General features: G+C 49.7%; 1 protein-coding gene across 1 annotated transcript in view; it reads left to right on the top strand.

The window, feature by feature from the left end:
- LOC119958290 (claudin-15-like) overlaps positions 1-15,030 on the top strand; it is a 76,975-nt gene that overhangs the window by 52,386 nt on the left and 9,559 nt on the right. Inside the window, exon 4 of the mRNA XM_038786723.1 lies at positions 1,392-1,473. Within this exon, the coding sequence (XP_038642651.1) occupies positions 1,392-1,473 (82 nt within the window). The remainder of the gene's footprint in view (positions 1-1,391; positions 1,474-15,030) is intronic.

Raw genomic sequence — 15,030 nt, 5'->3', positions numbered from 1 at the left:
TGAGTTGGTGAGTGTGAGTTGGTGAGTGTGTGTTAGATGGGGGTATGTTTGTGAGTGTGAGTTGGTGAGTGTGAGTTAGATGGGGGTGAGTTGATGAGTGTGAGTTTGACGGAGATGGGTTGGTGAGAGTGAATTGGGCAGGGGGTGATTAGTGAGTGTGAGTTGGACGGGGATGTGACTTGGTGAGTGTGAATTGGGTGGTGGGGTGATTGGTGAGTGTGAGTTGGACAGGGGTGTGAGCGGGGTGAGTGTGAATTGGGTGGGGGGATTGGTGAGTGTGAGTTGGACGGGGATGTGACTTGGTGAGTGTGAGTTGGATGAGGTGTGAGTTGGTGAGTGTGAGTTGGTTGGGTGTGAGTTGGTGAGTGTGAGTTGGATGGGTGTGAGTTGGGGAGTGTGAGTTGGATGTGGGAGTGAGTTGCTGAGTGTGAGTCATGGAGTGTGAGTTGAATGAGGTGCATTGGTGAGTGTGAATTGGGGTGTGTGAGTTGGATGGGGGTGCATTTGTGAGTGTGAGTTGGTGAGTGTGAGTTAGATGGGGGTGAGTTGATGAGTGTGAGTTTGACGGATATGAGTTGGTGAGAGTGAGCTGGATAGTTGGTCTGAGTTTGGGATTGTGAGTTGGACGGAGCGTGAGTTGGACGGGGAGTGAGTTGGGGAGTGTGAGTTGGACAGTGTTGTAAATTGGTGAGTGTGAGTTGGACGGGGTTGTGAATTGGTGAGTGTGAGTTGGACAGGGGAGTGAATTGGTGAGTGTGAGTTAGACACGGGTGTGAGGTGGACGGAGGGAGAATTGGGGTGTGAGAGTTGGAGAGGGGTGTGAGTTGGTGAGTGTGATTTGAACGGGGGGGGTGAGTTGGGGAGTGCGAGTTGGACGGGGGTGTGAGTTGGTGAGTGTGGGTTTGACAGGGGAGTGACTTGGTGAGTGTGAGTTGGACGGGGGCGTGAGGTGGACGGAGGGCGAATTGGGGTGTGTGAGTTTGAGAGGGGTGTGAGTTGGTGTGTGTGATTTGAACGGGGGTGTGAATTGGTGAGTGTAAAGTTGGGGGGTGATTGGTGAGTGTGAGTTGGATGTGGGTGTTGGTGATAGTGAAGTGGGCGGGGGGGTGATTGGTAAGTGTGAGTTGGACGGGCTGTGAGTTGGTGAGTGTGAATTGGGTGGGGGTGTGATTGGTGAGTGTGAGTTAGACGGGGGTTTGAGTTGGTGAGTGTGAGTTGGACGGGGGTGTGAGTTGGTGAGTGTGAATTGGGTGGGGGTGTGATTGGTGAGTGTGAGTTGGACAGGGGTGTGAGTTGGTGAGTGTGAGTTAGATGGGGGTGTGAGTTGGTGAGTGTGAACTCTCTGCTCTCTCTGCATACCTGTAAGTATTAATTCTGTCTTTTTGCTGCAGCTCTCTGCGCAATGGTCCCAGTTTCTTGGTACGCCTACAATGTGACAATTCAGTTTTATGATACATTTTATCCAGGAACGAAGTAAGTTTCAGCTTTGCTGTGAGCAAATAATTCAGAGAGATATTCAGGCAGCGGCCTTTGCAAAATGTGCAGATCGGACAATGGCTAAACATTGATTCAATGTGACAGTGTGGAGACACAGATTAACTGGACTGTGTGTGACAGTGTGGGGACACAGTTTAACTGGAGTGTGTGTGTGTGACAGTGTGGGGGACACAGTTTAACTGGAGTGTGTGTGTGTGACAGTTTGGGGACACAGTTTAACTGGAGTGTGTGTGTGACAGTGTGGGACACAGTTTAACTGGAGTGTGTGTGACAGTGTGGGGACACAGTTTAACTGGAGTGTGTGTGTGTGATAGTGTGGGGACACAGTTTAACTGTAGTGTGTGTGTGTGTGAGAGTGTGGGGACACAGTTTAACTGGAGTGTGTGTGTGTGACAGTGTGGGGACACAATTTAACTGGAGTGTGTGTATGACAGTGTGGGGGACACAATTTAACTGGAGTGTGTGTATGACAGTGTGGGGACACAGTTTAACTGGAGTGTGTGTGACAGTGTGGGGACACAGTTTAACTGGAGTGTGTGTGACAGTGTGGGGACACAGTTTAACTGGAGTGTGTGTGTGTGACAGAGTGGGGACACAGTTTAACTGGACTGTGTGTGACATTGTGGGGGACACAGTTTAACTGGAGTGTGTGTGTGACAGTGTGGGACACAGTTTAACTGGAGTGTGTGTGACATTGTGGGGGACAAAGTTTAACTGGAGTGTGTGTGTGACAGTGTGGGACACAGTTTAACTGGAGTGTGTGTCAGTGACAGTGTGGGGACACAGTTTAACTGGAGTGTGTGTGACAGTGTGGGGACACAGTTTAACTGGAGTGTGTGTGTGTGACAGTGTGGGGACACAGTTTAACTGGAATGTGTGTGTGTGACAGTGTGGGGGGACACAGTTTAACTGGAGTGTGTGTGTGTGACAGTGTGGGGACACAGTGTAACTGGAGTGTGTGTGTGACAGTGTGAGGGACACAGTTTAACTGGAGTGTGTGTGTGACAGTGTGGGGACACAGTTTAACTGGAGTGTGTGTGACAGTGTGGGGACACAGTTTAACTGGAGTGTGTGTGTGTCAGTGACAGTGTGGGACACAGTTTAACTGGAGTGTGTGTGTGTGACAGTGTGGGGACACAGTTTAACTGGAGTGTGTGTGTGTGACAGTGTGGGGGACACAGTTTAACTGGAGTGTGTGTGTGACAGTTTGGGGACACAGTGTAACTGGACTGTGTGTGTGTGACAGTGTGGGGACACAGTGTAACTGGAGTGTGTGTGTGTGACAGTGTGGGGACACAGTGTAACTGGAGTGTGTGTGTGTGACAGTGTGGGGACACAGTTTAACTGGAGTGTGTGTGTGTGTGTGACAGTGTGGGGACACAGTTTAACTGGAGTGTGTGTGTGTGTGACAGTGTGGGGACACAGTTTAACTGGAGTGTGTGTCAGTGACAGTGTGGGGACACAGTTTAACTGGAGTGTGTGTCAGTGACAGTGTGGGGACACAGTTTAACTGGAGTGTGTGTGTGTGACAGTGTGGGGACACAGTTTAACTGGAGTGTGTGTCAGTGACAGTGTGGGGACACAGTTTAACTGGAGTGTGTGTGTGACATTGTGGGGACACAGTTTAACTGGAGTGTGTGTCAGTGACAGTGTGGGGACACAGTTTAACTGGAGTGTGTGTGACAGTGTGGGGACACAGTTTAACTGGAGTGTGTGTGTGTGTGACAGTGTGGGGACACAGTTTAACTGGAGTGTGTGTGTGACAGTGTGGGGACACAGTTTAACTGGAGTGTGTGTGTGTGACAGTGTGGGGACACAGTTTAACTGGAGTGTGTGTGTGACAGTGTGGGGGACACAGTTTAACTGGAGTGTGTGTGTGACAGTGTGGGGACACAGTTTAACTGGACTGTGTGTGACAGTGTGGGGACACAGTTTAACTGGAGTGTGTGTGTGACAGTGTGGGGACACAGTGTAACTGGAGTGTGTGTGTGTGACAGTGTGGGGACACAGTTTAACTGGAGTGTGTGTGACAGTGTGGGGACACAGTTTAACTGGAGTGTGTGTGTGACAGTGTGGGGACACAGTTTAACTGGAGTGTGTGTGTGACAGTGTGGGGGACACAGTTTAACTGAAGTGTGTGTGTGTGACAGTGTGGGCACTCAGTTTAACTGGAGTGTGTGTGACAGTGTGGGGACACAGTTTAACTGGAGTGTGTGTATGTGACAGTGTGGGGACACAGTTTAACTGGAGTGTGTGTGTGACAGTGTGGGGACACAGTTTAACTGGAGTGTGTGTGTGTGACAGTGTGGGGACACAGTTTAACTGAAGTGTGTGTATGTGACAGTGTGGGGACACAGTTTAACTGGAGTGTGTGTGTGTGACAGTGTGGGGACACAGTTTAACTGGAGTGTGTGTATGTGACAGTGTGGGGACACAGTTTAACTGGAGTGTGTGTGACAGTGTGGGGACACAGTTTAACTGGAGTGTGTGTGTGACAGTGTGGGGACACAGTTTAACTGGAGTGTGTGTGTGACAGTGTGGGGGACACAGTTTAACTGGAGTGTGTGTGTGTGACAGTGTGGGACACAGTTTAACTGGAGTGTGTGTGTGTGACAGTGTGGGGACACAGTTTAACTGAAGTGTGTGTGTGTGACAGTGTGGGCACTCAGTTTAACTGGAGTGTGTGTGACAGTGTGGGACACAGTTTAACTGGAGTGTGTGTGACAGTGTGGGGACACAGTTTAACTGGAGTGTGTGTGTGTGACAGTGTGGGGACACAGTTTAACTGTAGTGTGTGTGTGTGACAGTGTGGGGACACAGTTTAACTGGAGTGTGTGTGTGACAGTGTGGGGACACAGTTTAACTGTAGTGTGTGTGTGTGACAGTGTGGGGACACAGTTTAACTGGAGTGTGTGTGTGACAGTTTGGGGATACAGTTTAACTGTAGTGTGTGTGTGTGACAGTGTGGGGACACAGTGTAACTGGAGTGTGTGTGTGTGACAGTGTGGGGACACAGTTTAACTGGAGTGTGTGTGTGTGACAGTGTGGGACACAGTTTAACTGGAGTGTGTGTGTGTGACAGTGTGGGGACACAGTTTAACTGTAGTGTGTGTGACAGTGTGGGGACACAGTTTAACTGGAGTGTGTATGTGTGACAGTGTGGGGACACAGTTTAACTGTAGTGTGTGTGTGTGACAGTGTGGGGACACAGTTTAACTGGAGTGTGTGTGTGACAGTTTGGGGACACAGTTTAACTGTAGTGTGTGTGTGTGACAGTGTGGGGACACAGTTTAACTGGAGTGTGTGTGTGTGACAGTGTGGGGACACAGTTTAACTGGAGTGTGTGTGTGTGACAGTGTGGGGACACAGTTTAACTGGAGTGTGTGTGTGTGACAGTGTGGGGACACAGTTTAACTGGAGTGTGTGTGACAGTGTGGGGACACAGTTTAACTGGAGTGTGTGTGACAGTGTGGGGACACAGTTTAACTGGAGTGTGTGTGTGTGACAGTGTGGGGACACAGTTTAACTGGTGTGTGTGTGTGTGACAGTGTGGGGACACAGTTTAACTGGAGTATGTGTGTGTGACAGTGTGGGGACACAGTTTAACTGGAGTGTGTGTGTGACAGTGTGGGGACACAGTTTAACTGGAGTGTGTGTGAGTGACAGTGTGGGGGACACAGTTTAACTGGAGTGTGTGTGTGTGACAGTGTGGGGGACACAGTTTAACTGGAGTGTGTGTGTGACAGTGTGGGGACACAGTTTAACTGGAGTGTGTGTGTGACAGTGTGGGGGACACAGTTTAACTGGAGTGTGTGTGTGTGACAGTGTGGGGACACAGTTTAACTGGAGTGTGTGTGTGACAGTTTGGGGGACACAGTTTAACTGGAGTGTGTGTGTGACAGTGTGGGGACACAGTTTAACTGGAGTGTGTGTGAGTGACAGTCTGGGGGACACAGTTTAACTGGAGTGTGTGTGTGTGACAGTGTGGGGACACAGTGTAACTGGAGTGTGTGTGTGTGACAGTGTGGGGACACAGTTTAACTGGAGTGTGTGTGTGACAGTGTGGGACACAGTTTAACTGGAGGTGGTGTGACAGTGTGGGACACAGTTTAACTGGAGTGTGTGTGTGTGTGACAGTGTGGGGACACAGTTTAACTGGAGTGTGTGTGTGACAGTGTGGGACACAGTTTAACTGGAGTGTGTGTGTGACAGTGTGGGACACAGTTTAATGGAGTGTGTGTGTGTGACAGTGTGGGGACACAGTTTAACTGGAGTGTGTGTGTGACAGTGTGGGGACCAGTTTAATGGACTGTGGTGTGTGACAGTGTGGGGACAACAGTTTAACTGGCGTGTGTGTCGTGTGACAGTGTGGGGACACAGTTTAACTGGAGTGTGTGTGTGGTACAGTGTGGGGACACAGTTTAACTGAGTGTGTGTGTTGTTGACAGTCTGTGGGACACAGTTTAACTGAGTTGTGTCTTGTCAGTGACAGTGTGGACACAGTAATGACGTAACACAGTTTAACTGGAGTGTGTGTGTGACAGTGTGGGGACACAGTTTAACTGGAGTGTGTGTGTGTGACAGTGTGGGGACACAGTTTAACTGGAGTGTGTGTGTGTGACAGTGTGGGGACACAGTTTAACTGGAGTGTGTGTGTGACAGTGTGGGGACACAGTTTAACTGGAGTGTGTGTGTGTGACAGTGTGGGGACACAGTTTAACTGGAGTGTGTGTGTGACAGTGTGGGGACACAGTTTAACTGGAGTGTGTGTGTGTGACAGTGTGGGGACACAGTTTAACTGGAGTGTGTGTGTGTGACAGTGTGGGGACACAGTTTAACTGGAGTGTGTGTGACAGTGTGGGGACACAGTTTAACTGGAGTGTGTGTGTGACAGTGTGGGGACACAGTTTAACTGGAGTGTGTGTGTGTGACAGTGTGGGGACACAGTTTAACTGGAGTGTGTGTGTGACAGTGTGGGGACACAGTTTAACTGGAGTGTGTGTGTGACAGTGTGGGGACACAGTTTAACTGGAGTGTGTGTCAGTGACAGTGTGGGGACACAGTTTAACTGGAGTGTGTGTGTGTGACAGTGTGGGGACACAGTTTAACTGGAGTGTGTGTGTGTGACAGTGTGGGGACACAGTTTAACTGGAGTGTGTGTGTGTGACAGTGTGGGGACACAGTTTAACTGGAGTGTGTGTCAGTGACAGTGTGGGACACAGTTAAACTGGAGTGTGTGTGTGTGACATTGTGGGACAAAGTTTAACTGGAGTGTGTGTGTGACAGTGTGGGGACACAGTTTAACTGGAGTGTGTGTCTGTGACAGTGTGGGGACACAGTTTAACTGGAGTGTGTGTGTGTGACAGTGTGGGGACACAGTTTAACTGGAGTGTGTGTGACAGTGTGGGGACACAGTTTAACTGGAGTGTGTGTGTGTGACAGTGTGGGAACACAGTTTAACTGGAATGTGTGTGTGTGACAGTGTGGGGACGCAGTTTAACTGGAGTGTGTGTGTGTGACAGTGTGGGGGACACAGTTTAACTGGACTGTGTGACAGTGTGGGGACACAGTTTAACTGCAGTGTGTGTGTGTGACAGTGCGGGGACACAGTTTAACTGGAGTGTGTGTGTGTGACAGTGTGGGGACACAGTTAAACTGGACTGTGTGACAGTGTGGGACACAGTTTAACTGGAGTGTGTGTGTGTGTGACAGTGTGGGGACACAGTTTAACTGGAGTGTGTGACAGTGTGAGGACACAGTTTAACTGGAGTATGTGTGTGTAACAGTGTGGGGACACAGTTTAACTGGAGTGTGTGTGTGTGACAGTGTGGGGACGCAGTTTAACTGGAGTGTGTGTGTGTGACAGTGTGGGACACAGTTTAAGTGGAGTGTGTGTGTGTGACAGTGTGGGGACACAGTGTAACTGGAGTGTGTGTGTGTGACAGTGTGGGGACACAGTTTAACTGGAGTGTGTGTGTGTGACAGTGTGGGGGACACAGTTTAACTGGAGTGTGTGTGTGACAGTATGGGGACACAGTGTAACTGGAGTGTGTGTGACAGTGTGGGGACACAGTTTAACTGGAGTGTGTGTGACAGTGTGGGGACACAGTGTAACTGGAGTGTGTGTGTGTGACAGTGTGGGGACACAGTTTAACTGGAGTGTGTGTGTGACAGTGTGGGGACACAGTTTAACTGGAGTGTGTGTGTGTGTGACAGTGTGGCGACACAGTTTAACTGGAGTGTGTGTGTGACAGTGTGGGGACACAGTTTAACTGGAGTGTGTGTGTGTGACATTGTGGGGACACAGTGTAACTGGAGTGTGTGTGTGTGACAGTGTGGGGACACAGTTTAACTGGAGTGTGTGTGTGACAGTGTGGGACACAGTGTAACTGGAGTGTGTGTGTGTGACAGTGTGGGGACACAGTTTAACTGGAGTGTGTGTGTGTGAGAGTGTGGGGAACACAGTTTAATTGGAGTGTGTGTGTGTGACAGTGTGGGGACACAGTTTAACTGGACTGTGTGACAGTGACAGTGTGGGGACACAGTTTAACTGGAGTGTGTGTGTGTGACAGTGTGGGGACACAGTTTAACTGGAGTGTGTGTGACAATGTGGGGACACAATTTAACTGGAGTGTGTGTGTGACAGTGTGGGACACAGTTTAACTGGAGTGTGTGTGTGTGACAGTGTGGGGACACAGTTTAACTGGAGTGTCTGTGTGACAGTGTGAGGGACAGTTTAACTGGAGTGTGTGTGTGACAGTGTGGGGCCACGGTTTAACTGGAGTGTGTGTGTGTGACAGTGTGGGGACACAGTTTAACTGGAGTGTGTGTGTGTGACAGTGTGGGGACACAGTTTAACTGGTGTGTGTGTGTGACAGTGTGGGGACACAGTTTAACTGGAGTGTGTGTGTGACAGTGTGGGGACACAGTTTAACTGGAGTGTGTGTGACAGTGTGGGGACACAGTTTAACTGGAGTGTGTGTGACAGTGTGGGGACACAGTTTAACTGGAGTGTGTGTCAGTGACAGTGTGGGGACACAGTTTAACTGGAGTGTGTGTGTGTGACAGTGTGGGGACACAGTTTAACTGGAGTGTGTGTGTGTGACAGTGTGGGACACAGTTTAACTGGAGTGTGTGTGTGTGACAGTGTGGGGACACAGTTTAACTGGAGTGTGTGTGTCTGACAGTGTGGGACACAGTTTAACTGGAGTGTGTGTGTGTGACAGTGTGGGACACAGTTTAACTGGAGTGTGTGTGTGTGACAGTGTGGGGACACAGTTTAACTGGAGTGTGTGTGTGTGACAGTGTGGGACACAGTTTAACTGGAGTGTGTGTGTGTGACAGTGTGGGACACAGTTTAACTGGAGTGTGTGTCAGTGACAGTGTGGGACACAGTTTAACTGGAGTGTGTGTGACAGTGTGGGGACACAGTTTAACTGGAGTGTGTGTGTGTGACAGTGTGGGGACACAGTTTAACTGGACCGTGTGTGACAGTGTGGGACACAGTTTAACTGAAGTGTGTGTGTGTGACAGTGTGGGGACACAGTTTAACTGGACCGTGTGTGACAGTGTGGGACACAGTTTAACTGGAGTGTGTGTGTGTGACAGTGTGGGGACACAGTTTAACTGGAGTGTGTGTGTGTGACAGTGTGGGGACACAGTTTAACTGGACCGTGTGTGACAGTGTGGGACACAGTTTAACTGAAGTGTGTGTGTGTGACAGTGTGAGGGACACAGTTTAACTGGAGTGTGTGTCAGTGACAGTGTGGGGACACAGTTTAACTGGAGTGTGTGTGTGTGACAGTGTGGGGACACAGTTTAACTGGAGTGTGTGTGTCAGTGACAGTGTGGGGACACAGTTTAACTGGAGTGTGTGTGTGACAGTGTGGGACACAGTTTAACTCGAGTGTGTGTGTGTGACAGTGTGGGGACACAGTTTAACTGGAGTGTGTGTGTGACAGTGTGGGGACACAGTCTAACTGGAGTGTGTGTGTGACAGTGTGGGGATACAGTTTAACTGGAGTGTGTGTGTGACAGTGTGGGACACAGTTTAACTCGAGTGTGTGTGTGTGACAGTGTGGGGACACAGTTTAACTGGTGTGTGTGTGTGTGACAGTGTGAGGGACACAGTTTAACTGGAGTGTGTGTGTGTGACAGTGTGGGGACACAGTTTAACGGGAGTGTGTGTGTGTGTGACAGTGTGGGGACACAGTTTAACTGGTGTGTGTGACAGTGTGAGGGACACAGTTTAACTGGAGTGTGTGTGTGTGACAGTGTGAGGGACACAGTTTAACTGGAGTGTGTGTGTGTGTGACAGTGTGGGGACACAGTTTAACTGGAGTGTGTGTCAGTGACAGTGTGGGGACACAGTTTAACTGGAGTGTGTGTGTGTGACAGTGTGGGACACAGTTTAACTGGAGTGTGTGTGTGTGTGACAGTGTGGGGACACAGTTTAACTGGAGTGTGTGTGTGTGACAGTGTGGGGACACAGTTTAACTGGAGTGTTGTCAGTGACAGTGTGGGGACACAGTTTAACTGGAGTGTGTGTGTGTGACAGTGTGGGGACACAGTTTAACTGGAGTGTGTGTGTGTGACAGTGTGGGGACACAGTTTAACTGGAGTGTGTTTGTGTGTGACAGTGTGGGGACACAGTTTAACTGGAGTGTGTGTGTGACAGTGTGGGGACACAGTTTAACTGGAGTGTGTGTGTGTGACAGTGTGGGGACACAGTTTAACTGGAGTGTGTGTGTGTGACAGTGTGGGGGACACAGTTTAACTGGAGTGTGTGTGTGACAGTGTGGGGACACAGTTTAACTGGAGTGTGTGTGTGTGACAGTGTGAGGGACACAGTTTAACTGGAGTGTGTGTGTGTGACAGTGTGGGGACAGTTTAACTGGAGTGTGTGTGTGTGTGACAGTGTGGGGACACAGTTTAACTGGAGTGTGTGTGTGGGGACACAGTTTAACTGGAGTGTGTGTGTGACAGTGTGGGGACACAGTTTAACTGGTGTGTGTGTGTGGGGACACAGTTTAACTGGAGTGTGTGTGTGACAGTGTGGGGACACAGTTTAACTGGAGTGTGTGTGTGTGACATTGTGGGGGACACAGTTTAACTGGAGTGTGTGTGTGTGACAGTGTGGGGACACAGTTTAACTGGAGTGAGTGTGTGTGACAGTGTGGGGACACAGTTTAACTGGAGTGTATGTGTGTGACAGTGTGGGACACAGTTTAACTGGAGTGTGTGTGACAGTGTGGGGACACAGTTTAACTGGAGTGTGTGTATGACAGTGTGGGGACACAGTTTAACTGGAGTGTGTGTGTGTGACAGTGTGTGGGACACAGTTTAACTGGAGTGTGTGTGTGACAGTGTGGGGGACACAGTTTAACTGGAGTGTGTGTGTGTGACAGTGTGGGGACACAGTTTAACAGGAGTGTGTGTGTGTGACAGTCTGAGGGACACAGTTTAACTGGAGTGTGTGTGTGTGACAGTGTGTGGGACACAGTTTAACTGGAGTCTGTGTGTGACAGTGTGGGGGACACAGTTTAACTGGAGTGTGTGTGTGTGACAGTGTGGGAACACAGTTTAATTGGAGTGTGTGTGTGTGACAGTGTGGGGACACAGTGTAACTGGAGTGTGTGTGTGACAGTGTGGGGACACAGTGTAACTGGAGTGTGTGTGTGTGACAGTGTGGGACACAGTTTAACTGGAGTGTGTGTGTGACAGTGTGGGGACACAGTTTAACTGGAGTGTGTGTGTGACAGTGTGGGGACACAGTTTAACTGGAGTGTGTGTGTGACAGTGTGGGGACACAGTTTAACTGGAGTGTGTGTGTGACAGTGTGGGGACACAGTTTAACTGAAGTGTGTGTGTGTGACAGTGTGGGGACACAGTTTAACTGAAGTGTGTGTGTGACAGTGTGGGACACAGTTTAACTGGAGTGTGTGTCAGTGACAGTGTGGGGACACAGTTTAACTGGAGTGTGTGTGTGACAGTGTGGGGACACAGTTTAACTGGAGTGTGTGTGTGACAGTGTGGGACACAGTTTAACTGAAGTGTGTGTGTGTGACAGTGTGGGGACACAGTTTAACTGGAGTATGTGTGTGTGTGTGACAGTGTAGGGACACAGTTTAACTGGAGTGTGTGTGTGTGACAGTGTGGGGACACAGTTTAACTGGAGTGTGTGTGACAGTGTGGGGACACAGTTTAACTGGAGTGTGTGTGTGTGACAGTGTGGGGACACAGTTTAACTGGAGTGTGTGTGACAGTGTGGGGACACAGTTTAACTGGAGTGTGTGTGTGACAGTGTGGGGACACAGTTTGACTGGAGTGTGTGTGTGTCAGTGTGGGGAGACAGTTTAACTGGAGTATGTGTGTGACAGTGTGGGGACACAGTTTGACTGGAGTGTGTGTGTGTCAGTGTGGGGAGACAGTTTAACTGGAGTGTGTGTGTGACAGTGTGGGGACACAGTTTGACTGGAGTGTGTGTGTGTCAGTGTGGGGAGACAGTTTAACTGGAGTGTGTGTGTGACAGTGTGGGGACACAGTTTAACTGGAGTGTGTGTGTGTGTGACAGTGTGGGACACAGTTTAACTGGAGTGTGTGTGTGTGACAGTGTGGGGATACAGTTTAACAGGAGTGTGTGTGTGTGACAGTGTGAGGACACAGTTTAACTGGAGTGTGTGTGTGACAGTGTGGGGACACAGTTTAACTGGAGTGTGTGTGTGACAGTGTGGGGACACAGTTTAACTGGAGTGTGTGTGACAGTGTGGGGACACAGTTTAACTGGAGTGTGTCACAGTGTGGGGACACAGTTTAACTGGAGTGTGTGTCAGTGACAGTGTGGGGACACAGTTTAACTGGAGTGTGTGTGTGTGACAGTGTGGGGACACAGTTTAACTGGAGTGTGTGTGTGTGACAGTGTGGGGACACAGTTTAACTGGAGTGTGTGTGTGTGACAGTGTGGGGACACAGTTTAACTGGAGTGTGTGTCTGTGACAGTGTGGGACACAGTTTAACTGGAGTGTGTGTGTGTGACAGTGTGGGGACACAGTTTAACTGGAGTGTGTGTCAGTGACAGTGTGGGACACAGTTAAACTGGAGTGTGTGTGTGTGACATTGTGGGACAAAGTTTAACTGGAGTGTGTGTGTGACAGTGTGGGGACACAGTTTAACTGGAGTATGTGTCTGTGACAGTGTGGGACACAGTTTAACTGGAGTGTGTGTGTGTGACAGTGTGGGGACACAGTTTAACTGGAGTGTGTGTGACAGTGTGGGGACACAGTTTAACTGGAGTGTGTGTGTGTGACAGTGTGGGAACACAGTTTAACTGGAATGTGTGTGTGTGACAGTGTGGGGACGCAGTTTAACTGGAGTGTGTGTGTGTGACAGTGTGGGGGACACAGTTTAACTGGACTGTGTGACAGTGTGGGACACAGTTTAACTGCAGTGTGTGTGTGTGACAGTGCGGGGACACAGTTTAACTGGAGTGTGTGTGTGTGACAGTGTGGGGACACAGTTAAACTGGACTGTGTGACAGTGTGGGACACAGTTTAACTGGAGTGTGTGTGTGTGTGACAGTGTGGGGACACAGTTTAACTGGAGTGTGTGACAGTGTGAGGACACAGTTTAACTGGAGTATGTGTGTGTAACAGTGTGGGGACACAGTTTAACTGGAGTGTGTGTGTGTGACAGTGTGGGGACGCAGTTTAACTGGAGTGTGTGTGTGTGACAGTGTGGGACACAGTTTAACTGGAGTGTGTGTGTGTGACAGTGTGGGGACACAGTTTAACTGGAGTGTGTGTGTGTGACAGTGTGGGGACACAGTTTAACTGGAGTGTGTGTGTGTGACAGTGTGGGGGACACAGTTTAACTGGAGTGTGTGTGTGACAGTGTGGGGACACAGTGTAACTGGAGTGTGTGTGACAGTGTGGGGACACAGTTTAACTGGAGTGTGTGTGACAGTGTGGGGACACAGTGTAACTGGAGTGTGTGTGTGTGACAGTGTGGGGACACAGTTTAACTGGAGTGTGTGTGTGACAGTGTGGGGACACAGTTTAACTGGAGTGTGTGTGTGTGTGACAGTGTGGCGACACAGTTTAACTGGAGTGTGTGTGTGACAGTGTGGGGACACAGTTTAACTGGAGTGTGTGTGTGTGACATTGTGGGGACACAGTGTAACTGGAGTGTGTGTGTGTGACAGTGTGGGGACTCAGTTTAACTGGAGTGTGTGTGTGTGACAGTGTGGGACACAGTGTAACTGGAGTGTGTGTGTGTGACAGTGTGGGGACACAGTTTAACTGGAGTGTGTGTGTGTGACAGTGTGGGAACACAGTTTAATTGGAGTGTGTGTGTGTGACAGTGTGGGGACACAGTTTAACTGGACTGTGTGACAGTGACAGTGTGGGGACACAGTTTAACTGGAGTGTGTGTGTGTGACAGTGTGGGGACACAGTTTAACTGGAGTGTGTGTGACAATGTGGGGACACAATTTAACTGGAGTGTGTGTGTGACAGTGTGGGACACAGTTTAACTGGAGTGTGTGTGTGTGACAGTGTGGGGACACAGTTTAACTGGAGTGTCTGTGTGACAGTGTGAGGGACAGTTTAACTGGAGTGTGTGTGTGACAGTGTGGGGCCACGGTTTAACTGGAGTGTGTGTGTGTGACAGTGTGGGGACACAGTTTAACTGGAGTGTGTGTGTGTGACAGTGTGGGGACACAGTTTAACTGGTGTGTGTGTGTGACAGTGTGGGGACACAGTTTAACTGGAGTGTGTGTGTGACAGTGTGGGGACACAGTTTAACTGGAGTGTGTGTGACAGTGTGGGGACACAGTTTAACTGGAGTGTGTGTGACAGTGTGGGGACACAGTTTAACTGGAGTGTGTGTCAGTGACAGTGTGGGGACACAGTTTAACTGGAGTGTGTGTGTGTGACAGTGTGGGGACACAGTTTAACTGGAGTGTGTGTGTGTGACAGTGTGGGACACAGTTTAACTGGAGTGTGTGTGTGTGACAGTGTGGGGACACAGTTTAACTGGAGTGTGTGTGTGTGACAGTGTGGGACACAGTTTAACTGGAGTGTGTGTGTGTGACAGTGTGGGACACAGTTTAACTGGAGTGTGTGTGTGTGACAGTGTGGGGACACAGTTTAACTGGAGTGTGTGTGTGTGACAGTGTGGGACACAGTTTAACTGGAGTGTGTGTGTGTGACAGTGTGGGACACAGTTTAACTGGAGTGTGTGTCAGTGACAGTGTGGGACACAGTTTAACTGGAGTGTGTGTGACAGTGTGGGGACACAGTTTAACTGGAGTGTGTGTGTGTGACAGTGTGGGGACACAGTTTAACTGGACCGTGTGTGACAGTGTGGGACACAGTTTAACTGAAGTGTGTGTGTGTGACAGTGTGGGGACACAGTTTAACTGGACCGTGTGTGACAGTGTGGGACACAGTTTAACTGGAGTGTGTGTGTGTGACAGTGTGGGGACACAGTTTAACTGGAGTGTGTGTGTGTGACAGTGTGGGGACACAGTTTAAC

Source organism: Scyliorhinus canicula, chromosome 29 (assembly GCF_902713615.1).
Source record: "Scyliorhinus canicula chromosome 29, sScyCan1.1, whole genome shotgun sequence".
Taxonomy (NCBI): domain Eukaryota; kingdom Metazoa; phylum Chordata; class Chondrichthyes; order Carcharhiniformes; family Scyliorhinidae; genus Scyliorhinus; species Scyliorhinus canicula.
The sequence above is the reverse complement of the archived record's forward strand: the minus strand, read 5'-3'. Positions and strand labels throughout refer to the sequence as shown.